Here is a 10,893-nt window from a genome sequence, read left to right on the forward strand (position 1 = left end):
AAGAAGGCAACGACGTGACACCTTGAGTTTCCTGTGCCGGTGCCACTTGACATCTAGGTGAAAGCCGTGCAACCACCTCTGGAGGGGACGCAGCGACAGCAGTCCTAGAGGAATCACGGTAGCGGCAGCTGTGAGTTTCCCTAGGAGGCGCAAAAACTCCACATAGCATAACTGCCTGCCCCCCCGAAACAGGAGGAGGCGGCGGAGGATGTCGTCCACCCGCTGTGGTGATGGGCGAGCCTTCATGGTGATTGCATCGAGAGTCATCCCGAGAAAAAGCATGCCCTGCGATGGAACCAGGCAACTCTTTGTAAAATTCACCCGGAGGCCCAGGCGGGCCACATGAGAGAGAAGACACGACGTGTCCAGTGCCACCTGAAACTGGGATGGCGCACAGATGAGCCAGTCGTCCAGATATGGGAGAATCTTCATGCCCCGCGACTGCAAGTGCGAGAGGGCTGCCGTCACACACCTGGTGAACACCCGAGGGGAAAGGGAGAGACCGAATGGGAGCACTCGGAACTGGAAATGACGCCCTTGAAAGGCAAACCGCAGAAACTGCCGATGGTGTGGAGCTATAGGGATGTGGAAGTAGGCATCCTTCAGGTCTACTGACGTAAACCACTCTCCTTTGGCAATTGTACGTAGAACCTCTGCAGTGGTCAGCATGTGGAACCTCAGAACCTTCAGGAACCTGTTGAGACCCCTTAGGTCGAGGATAGGACGGAGTCCGCCATCTTTCTTTGCTACCAGAAAGTAAGTTGAGTAGAACCCCCCGGGGTGCAATAGGGGATCTACTGGCTCGATGGCGCCCTTGTCCAGGAGGGCGGACAACTCCTGGGTGAGGGCTTGGGCTTTTGCCGGGTCGCTTATGATGGTCATCTTGACCCGGCCATGGGCTGGGGGCCGGTGTCGGAACTGAAGTTTGTACCCGTGGGTTAAGGTTGAGAGCACCCATGGGTCCCTGATGGAAGCAGCCCAATAGCTGAGCTGCTGCTGGGAAAAACAGCCGACGGCCGACCCCCGGGCTTCAGCGCCGGGGTCCCCGGCCTCTAAAGGTTCCAGAGGCACGACGGGTTGGAAAGGACTGCGGTTGTCCTGAGGGCAGCCGGTCAGGCACCCGAAAGGTCGGTGCCTGCTGCTGAGCAGGCTGTGGACGTGGGCGCAGAGACCTTAGGTAGCCCCTAGGGTGAGCCTGTGGACGAGAGCTGCGCTGTGGGGCAGCTGGAGGACCTCTAGGCCTGCTAGGAGGCGGAACGCTTCTTTGAAGCCCGGACAGCTGCTGTCGAGTCCGTCCGGCTTGGACCGTGCGCTCAAGCGCTTCCAGAGCTGCGGAACCAAACAGCTCCCCTGGTTCCACCGGAACACTGCGGAGGGTTCTCCTACAGGCCTCAGTGAGAGGAGATTGTGCCAACCATACCTGGCGGCGAGCCTGCACAAGAGTAGACATCAACCGCCCCAATTCCCTAGACATCAATGCGAATGCCTGTAGTGAAGCATCGCTAAAATTGTGGACGGAGGCATCCAACTCAGTCTCCTGCAGGGAAGTTGACAAAGCGAGCATCAGGTGGGACATGGAGTTACCGATGCGTCCCATGCGGGCCGCTGCATCATAGGCCTTACAGAGCAGGTCATCTGTAACCCGGCACTGGGGACGAGGGCACCTAGCATCCGGCCTCAAAGCCTCATCAGGTGAGATGATAAGAGCCGCTATTGTCGGCTCAACTGCTGGCATGCGGTCCAATCCGAACTTCTGGGCATCCTGCATGGCTGCCAGGGTCCGGCCATCGGACGTTGCATGAGAGAGGGCCCTAGAATCCCTCCAACATGCCTGCAACTCCCTCAAATACTCCTCCGATGGGGGCGCAGTAAAGCTGACGGAGGCTGGGACACGCCTGAAAAAAGCACTGGCCGGAGCCGGCTGAGTTTGCGGGACGTCCAACTGGAGACGAGCAAGAGCCATACGAATGATGGCTCCCATAGAGCAGTCCTCAACACCACCAGTAGAGCTATGGGTTGAAGAACGGGAGCAGGCCCCAGAAGGTTGGGAGGCTTCCATCTGTGGAAGTACCTCTGGCTCATATTCATTAAACTGGCCAGCTGACGCTGCCATGGAAAGCACATCGTCCTCCGACTCCAAGGAGGCTGCCGAGGGGACAAAATCATCTGGCGGCTCTGCTCCAGTACCGGACTGGAAAGCCAGGAAGAGGGACTTCATAGTATTGAGCTCCGCTGTTAGTTGGTCCACTTTAGAGGCAAGCCAGGGTCCCTTAGCCTTTTTTGCAGGAGTGGGGCCTGCAGCCTCAGCAGCCCGACGTTTAGACTGCCCAGACTGATCTGGAACCAGTCGCTGGGCTGGGGTCAAATGTCCAATCGACAAAGTAGAGCCCAACAGTTGCTCCACCTCAGCCAGTCTAGCTGCCCTCACTGCCCGAGGCATGATACCGCAGTTCATGCAGGGGTCGTCAGAAAGACCCTCCTTTAAATGTTCGAAGCCAAGACATGAGGGACATAAATCATGGCCATCCTCAAGCTGCAGAGGAGCCATACAGGCCGAGCAGGAGTGGTTGCCAACCATGCTGGCAACTGAGAAAAAAGGTAGCCTCGGCGGAAACGCTGCCACCAATTAGTCACAGGGGCACACCTATGCTGGGAGCGGGAGCGAAAACACTACCTTCACCAGCTAAGGGTAAACTATCCCAACGAAAAAATAGACACAGAATGCAGTACAGATGCCGGGAGAGGGAGCGAAAGCACAACCTTCACCAACAAATGTAGCAAAAAAGAAAAAAGATTAGCTTCAGCGGGAACACTGCCACCAATCTAGTCACTGAGGTACAAATATGCTGGTAACGGGAGCGAAAGCACTGCCTTCACCAGCTTAGGGTAACGAAAAAATAAGACACTAAACGCAGTATCGGTGCCGGGAGCGAAAGCACAACCGTCACCGCAAACGTTGTGAAGCCAGTTAAGGGTAAGCGCTATTAACAAAAAACCAGCACAACCGAGTTGGCACGAATACACAAAGCGCCGTTAAGCGCCGAAACGATTAACAAAAAACTGGCACAACCGAGTTGTTGCAAAATACACAAAGCGCAGTTAAGCGCCGAACGATTAACAAAAAGCTGGCACAACCGAGTTGGCACGAATACACAAGCGCAGTTAAGCGCCTAATGTTTAACAAAAACCGACACAACCGAGTTGGTACTAAATATAAAAAGCGCAGTTAAAGCGCAAAAAGACGTTTAACAAAATAAACCGGCACAACCGAGTTGGCACAAAGTAACTACACGAGCGCAGTTGAACAATCAACCAAAAAACTCGTCCGTGTTACAACAATAAATCGCAGATGAATCAATAATATAAAGGTAACTGTTAACGTTAGATTACAAATGTCGGGAGAGGGAGCGAAAACACAGCCGTCACCAACAAATGCACCAAACGAGCAGTTATATAAAAAGTTTGTAACTCACCTGTCGGTAGATCTCGTTGCGGCCTTTGGAGGGCGAGCAACTCGCTGCTCCGACAATAAAATGTCACAAGGCCACCAGCAACGAATGAAACACAATATCCTGTAGTCTTTTGCTAGCGCGGAAAAAACAACCTGCGAAGCGAGAGGATGAAAAGGAGCGGATCCTCTGATGTCGCCGGGGGTTGTGGACTCTCCGTGGGCATCGGGGGTCACGGGTGGCTTTGTTGGTGTGGACACTCGGCCTGCGCGTGCGCGGGATGGATCGTTCGGTGCTTGAGCACCGCCTCTGGCGGTCAGTAGGGATGAAATAGAACTAATAGTTTTTGTAGTGGATTGCTGAACATTGCGTTTTTTATTTCCACTTTGACTTCTCTTTCGTTGTCATTCTGTGTATCTGTGCTGTTGTCCAGTTGACATTTTCACCCCAAAATGGCGGCCGCTGATTACCACGACTGTCCAATCACAACCGGTTTTAAAAATAGTGTAGTAACCAATGACATTTGAGATTACATGTAAAGAAATAAGTCCCGCCCCTCGACTGCCAAAAAGAATTGTATTCGTGCAAGCGAAAAAGTAGCAGGTGAGAGAGGATGCAGCGCAAGAGTTTGGGGATGATTTTGCGGGTGCTGTAAGACACATCAGCGCGCGCAAGGGCTTAAATTACGAGCATATGAGATGGCATGCGCGCGCAAGGGTTTAAAAGGAGCGCGCAATCTTTTGTTTCCTCGCTTGCAGATCTGTTATGCTCTCGCGATAACACTATTGCGCGCGCGCGGGTATCAGTGATGCGCTCGATTCTTTTTGGCCCAGAAATGCCGTCATACAAAAGTCTTACTTACCGCATGCAACTGATGACCCGGTTAGGACTTTTCAATGAAATCCAGTGTTAAACAAACACACACGCAAAACTCTGCTGCTACCCCGGATAAACAAACTATGTCCATTCTTTCTATAAGGCTGACTTTCTTCTCCTTACATCCAAAAACACACTTCTTCATTCATGCCATTGTTGAGTCTTGATATAAATATCATTGTAAAACGGTGTGTTTAATATGTTTTAAATACTCTTAGTTAATAGGATGCATGGCGTGAATAAATAAAAGAAAGTGAACCACACCTACAAAAGTGAAAACCTGACACAGATTCTTTTCTGTTTTCTGTTCAGATTGACTGGCTGTTCTTTCTCTGCTGAGGGCTGTGAAAGTTTATCATCAGCTTTACAATCATCAAACTCTCATCTGATAGAGCTGAACCTGAATGGCAATAGACTAAAGGATTCAGGAATGAAGCTGATCTCTGATGGACTGAAGAGCCCAAACTGTAAACTCCAGATACTGAGGTATTTAACTTATCTACAGTATGTTTGCTGAAATATAATGTACCTATCCAAATGCACAAAATTAGAGGATATTATTTCTATATTTTGATACTGTATATCTAAATGTTTGTTTAAGCTAATACAAAAACTTTACTAAATGACACACAAAGAATAAGTGAAAACTAATCTAAATCTATCTTACTGTATGTCATGCAGGTCACTAAGACCTTGTACACAATGCAGCTAAGTTCAGTTTTCACATTAACTTTTAATCAGAGGTGGGTAGTAACGAGTTACATTTACTTCGTTACATTTACTTGAGTACATTTTTTGGGTAACTAGTACTTTTAGAGTAAATTTAAGGATGGGTACTTTTTACTCTTACTCAAGTACATTTCTAATGAAAAAACTGTACTTTTACTTCGCTACATTCGGTGGCGTTACTACGCTACTTTCAAATGGTAATAATTAATGAATATATTTTACTTTTTAAGTTTATATGGCTTGCTCGAAAGTCTCGCGAGACGTTAGAGAGGCTGCGTGCGTTGCGAGGGGTGGCTACGTATCACCCTTTAGCGCGCGTAGATGAAACAGATAAAAGGAGATGACTGAAGCGGAGGATGACCTATGCAAGCTATCAGAGGCAGATCACGCGTGGGCTCAAGTTTGGTCTATGTTTACACTACAAAAGGTCAAAAAGAATAGTTTCATAATGAGATGTATGCTTTGTGCACCAAAACGAACTGACATCTCAGCGTACAGGAATTCAAGCTCCAACCTGAAACAACACGGCGGTAAGTGTCACTTTGTGCAGTGCCTTATTATAATATAATTTCATGCACTGTTTTTGTCATATGCGCTCTTGTGCAAGCAATGAAAATCACTCTAACCTTACAAACAACAAACGTTCACATCTGCACATTTCCATATCATTTCCTCATAAAACTAAACAAATTGAACAGCATAGTGTTAAGTCTTGCATTAATATAATACGTGAGAACCGGGGCAAAAGTAACGCTGGACGAAAGTAACAAAGCGATTTTCTCAGAGGACTGATAACATTTGCATCCCAAACTATGACAGCATCTTTGCAACCCTTGACAGAGGAGCTGACAAATATCGCGTTATTTACTCACCATTTTCCGGGTGTAGATCCAGAAAGGTGTTTTCAACCATAAGTAAATTCCAAAAGCGGTCATTGTTTTCTTATAACGCGTTGTGTTTCTCGTTTCATCAATCCTCAGGTTATTTAGTGCTCTTACACATCCTGAAGTTTGACTTCTCAAGAGTTTTTAAAAATAAAAGTAAATCGGGTTTAAATGTGAGGAGATCCTGTCGGGACGAAAGTAACACTTACTTTTGTACCATTTATATTATTCTAATTTTATTTAATTTAATTTTCATATTGTTCAAACTGTTGAATTTAAGTTTGTACTGTTGGTTGCTTTTGAAACATTTGATAAAACTGAAATTTAAAATGAAAATATAATTTCATTATTTTTTTCAAAGATAAATTACAAAATATGTTTGCAGTTACATATTAAAGAGGTCATAGTCATGTATAGTTAATAAAAACAAGTGTAACACGAAAATCTACATTGTTTTGTTGTGTTAAAAAAAGTAACGATTCACCACTTATGTTCAAAGTGAAATTATACTAGTCATTTTACATTTGTTAAAAATTCCACCTGGTATTGATAGACAACACTTGTGAGTTACTGACCACAGCAAAAATATATCTCTGTCTGAAACATTATCTTTAAAAATTTAAAAAACTTAAAAAAAATCTGAAAAATGTCTCCCCTACACATAACCGGACACCTTACTTAAATGTAGAAAATACATACGAATAAAAACTGGATTAATAAAATAAAAATAAAAGAATAAAGTATGTTTTTAAAGAAACATGTTTTATATATTATAATAAATGTAGAGTTGATTTGCAAAAACAGATAAGTTCCATTTGAAATTCTAAAATAAGCATTTTATCAAGCTCCTTATGTTGATTAATTGCACATTAATGACAATGAAAATAACCTATTCATATAAAAACATGATAACAAACAGCACACACATTCTTTTTTGCTTACTGTAAGATCCAGCCAAATTTTGTTGTGAACGTGAAAATAAAGACACAGTTAACTGTCAGAAAACAGTCAGTGTTTGTTTAAGATTTTTTTTAATGACACGTTATGTGGTGTTGGAGGACTGAGATAGACTGCTTTACTTTAACCTAGGTAGTAGTATATAAGCAGAACAATGAGACTTTTAAGGAGAGGTTTGTGAAAGCCCTCCAAGTAGTCTGAAATTCAGGGATTTTACGCTTCTTTTCAATCAGATCGGAAGTAACGAGTAACTAACTACTTGAGTAGTTTTTTCATCTAATACTTTTTTACTCTTACTCAAGTAAATAATTAGATTGTTACTTTTACTTTTACTTGAGTAAATTTTTGTATAAGTACTTGTACTTTTACTTGAGTACAGATTTTGGGTACTCTACCCACCTCTGCTTTTAATGCTTAAGCAAACACTGATCACCATAATTAAATGTATAATTCATAACCTCAATGGAGGTTGCAAAAGCAATTAACATTGTTTCTGTCTTGTCCCTTGCTATCTGGTACAGCCTTAGTCCAAGTCAAAATCAGTACCAGATTGACAGACAGAAAGGCAGTTAGAAATTCAAAGACAGACAAAGAGCTGTGGAGAGAGAGAGAGAGAGAGACCTGAATCGATAGTAAGACAGAAACCAGGGAGCCTGGTCAGTTCATAACAAAGGACAAATTGACTGGCTTAATCGACTCAAAGACAAGACCAGGACAGAACTGGAGCAGGAAACAAAGAAGAGACAAGATAATAAACAGTGTGACATATTAACAGGAGTGACTGACATAAGTGAATAAGACAGAAGTGAAAGCCCATCAAGAGCAAACAAACTGCATTTATATAGTGAAGGACATAATATGAAATAAGAGAACATGTGCATTCACTGTAACTCACCACAAGGAGACAGCAAAACACAAGACAGAAAAACTTGACCAATCCCAAAACCTGAGACTTATCACTTTATATGTTTATCACAGGGAGGATTGAAGAGCTTAATATTACCAAAAACAATAAGCAATTTTAGATTACTCAACAACTTCATTTTGTACACCGTACCAGAGTTAATACTGTAGACATACATTTTTTAACAATAAAAATAAAAGCCTCAGTATGTTTTTATAAATCAATACATGTATTTTATTTGTTACAATTTGTTTTCTAGTAAGCAAAAACATACAGGTGAATAAAAATACAAAAAAATTGTAATAACAAAATCTAAATCAAAGTCAATTGCAGGTTATTAAGGTTAGTCTTTTAAACAAACTGTTCCCAAATGACCTCATATTTCTCTCATAATATTCTTTTACAAATGAAAATCAAACAACAAAAATGTGAATCACATACAAAAAGGGAGAAACTGACACAGACGCTCTGCTTCTGTTCTCTGTTTAGAATGGAAATCTGTGATCTCACTTCTGAGGGCTGTGAAAGTTTATCATCAGCTCTACAATCATCAAACTCTCATCTGATGGAGCTGGACTTGAGTCACAATACCCTGATTCAGGATTCAGGAGTGAAGCTGATCTCTGATGGACTGAAGAGCCCAAACTGTAAACTAGAGATACTGAGGTAACAGATCTGTGACAGAAATACTATTTACTTCTCCAACTGCACCAGAAAAGAGGTCATTATATTATAAGTTAGTATTTCTGTCAATGTTTTGTTTGAGATGCTAGCGTAAATCAACAGTTCAGAGTAAAACTTTGCTGTTGATATGCAAGAGCTGCTAAAAATACCAAATTATAGCAGCCAAATCTTTCTCATTTAGTGCACTATAACATCACATTAAACACGCACACCGAACACCTTGCACTTTTTTATCGCCTGCCGCACCATGCGTTTTTGAAGGAGCGCTCGGAGAGGAAAATCGCCCGACGCCATTAATGTTTTTCCATTGTCCGATTAGAGGGAAGAGGCGGCCGTCCGTTGTGGTGGCGAAGTTTACAGTTGATTGGAACAACCGGACTGCAGTCACTCACTGTCTTCTGCATGTTTGTGCACCTCTCACCCTCGATCAAAGTCAGAGCAAGCGTCTACTAATATGACAGTTAACAGCAAAAGAGTCCTCACACTTTAATATTTGATTGACAGGACAGCTGCCTCGGTGGTTGTCTAGCAATAAAAAAGCTGTACCGCGCTGCACTTTTGTTAAAGTGACAAAAAAAGTGTGTACGCCTTGCATTTCCAAACATTTAAAACACGTTTGGTGTGATTGGCACCTAAGCGGGGTTTTTTATGTGTTTGAGTGTTGAAAGCGTGTATTCATTCAGAAGTCACAGATAATCTCAACTTCACTATTCATGTGTTTGTAGATTATCTCATTGTAATGTGACAGAAGAAGGCTTTTCTTATCTGGCTTCAGCTCTGAGGTCAAACCCATCACACCTAAGAGAGCTGGATATGAGACACAATGATCCAGGAGTCTTAGGAGTGAAGCTGCTCTCTGATGTACTGGAAGATCCAAACTGCAGACTGGAGAAACTCCTGTTAAATATTGATTAAATGGATACTGAACTGAACTTATAATGACTAAAAAGCCTGGTCATTATATTATTCCAATCATAAACAGCCACCTACCTTCCTTCTGCAATAATTCTGAATATGTTTTTCCCCATTCTGACTGCTGCAACTTGTTTATAACTGCCTTGAAAACATTTCACTTGTAAAGTCAGACATTACTCATCTATATACTGACCTATATACTATAGACGGTTTCAGCAGTAACAACATAAACAAGCGGCTGTCGTGGTCTGCACGTAACTTCCGGTAAACTCCGCTAAGAACAACAAAGTTCTTTAAACGTAGTTAATTTGTATAACAAGAAAAAAAAACACATAGATCTTACATAGGAAACCAAAACATTTGTTATTTTTGACAAGGTATTTGTTCAAGAGTTCAGTTTAGTAACTAGTCAGACCATTAAAAAAATGAAACCGGAAGTAAAGTTCGGATCCAGACGTGTAGCGCGTCAACGCATGTGCGTCCGATGAAACCGTCTATACAGTATATGTTAGCAAATAAAGAAAACATGTAAACATGTTTGAAGATACTGTACTGATGAATGCATGGATCATGTGGTCATGGTGATGTGGTGATAACAGAAAAAATATGTATAACAAAAATGTGTAAATAATTGTATTAGTACACTGCAGAAAAATGATTTTCAAGAAAAAAAATCTTAGTATTTTTGTCTTGTTTTCAGTAAGAACATCTAAAAATTCTTAAATTAAGATGCTTTTTCTTGATTACCAAAACAACCCAAGAAAATAAGTCTAGTTTTTAGACCAAAAATATCAAATCTAAGTGAATTTGTGCAACAAAAGAAATCTGCCAATGGTGTAAACAAAAAAATCTTGAACATTTTTCTTAAACACTAAACTCAAGAAAAATTTGCTTACTCCATTGGCAGATTTTTTTGCTTGTTTTATGCACAAAATCACTTAAATTTGATATTTTTGGTCTAAAAACTAGACTTATTTTCTTGGGTCGTTTTGCTCATCAAGAAAAAGCATCTTAATTTAAGAATTTTTTTCTTGAAAATATTTTTTTTTGCAGTATACATAATGCATCATATTCTGACATCATATATTTTGTATACTATATGCCCCAATATAAATGTATATATGCACTGATTCAAAACGCAGCAGCTCGACTTTCTGGAGCCCAAAAGAGTACATGTGACTCCTATCCTCATCTCCTCCGTTATCAGTCCCCGCCCACATCATAATGATATTAAGTCATTGCTGCTTGCATTAAGATTGGTCACTGGCTATGCATTCACATACCTTCATATCTACACCCCATCACGAACCCTACGGGCAGTGAATGAGCGAATCCTTCTGGTACCTTCGCTAAAAGGGCACAAAATCACTGTCCCGCTCACTCAATGTTACTGTTCTTACTGGTGGGATGATCTCCAAAGCTCTGTCTGGTCAGCCGCATTTTTCACAAATTGTGAACACCTCTTAATAGGAAATGGACTGTAGTACGAAAAGAG

At 42.3% G+C, this 10,893-nt stretch overlaps 1 protein-coding gene across 1 annotated transcript in view; it reads left to right on the top strand.

Moving 5' to 3' along the window:
• LOC129443969 (uncharacterized) overlaps positions 1 to 10,132 on the top strand; it is a 44,994-nt gene extending 34,862 nt beyond the window's left edge. The window contains exons 20-22 of the mRNA XM_073860080.1: positions 4,638 to 4,811; positions 8,289 to 8,465; positions 9,209 to 10,132. Coding sequence (XP_073716181.1) covers positions 4,638 to 4,811; positions 8,289 to 8,465; positions 9,209 to 9,398 — 541 coding nt within the window. The 3' untranslated portion in view covers positions 9,399 to 10,132. The remainder of the gene's footprint in view (positions 1 to 4,637; positions 4,812 to 8,288; positions 8,466 to 9,208) is intronic.
• Positions 10,133 to 10,893: the final 761 nt, after the last annotated feature.

This window comes from Misgurnus anguillicaudatus, chromosome 3, assembly GCF_027580225.2.
Source record: "Misgurnus anguillicaudatus chromosome 3, ASM2758022v2, whole genome shotgun sequence".
NCBI classification, from domain to species: domain Eukaryota; kingdom Metazoa; phylum Chordata; class Actinopteri; order Cypriniformes; family Cobitidae; genus Misgurnus; species Misgurnus anguillicaudatus.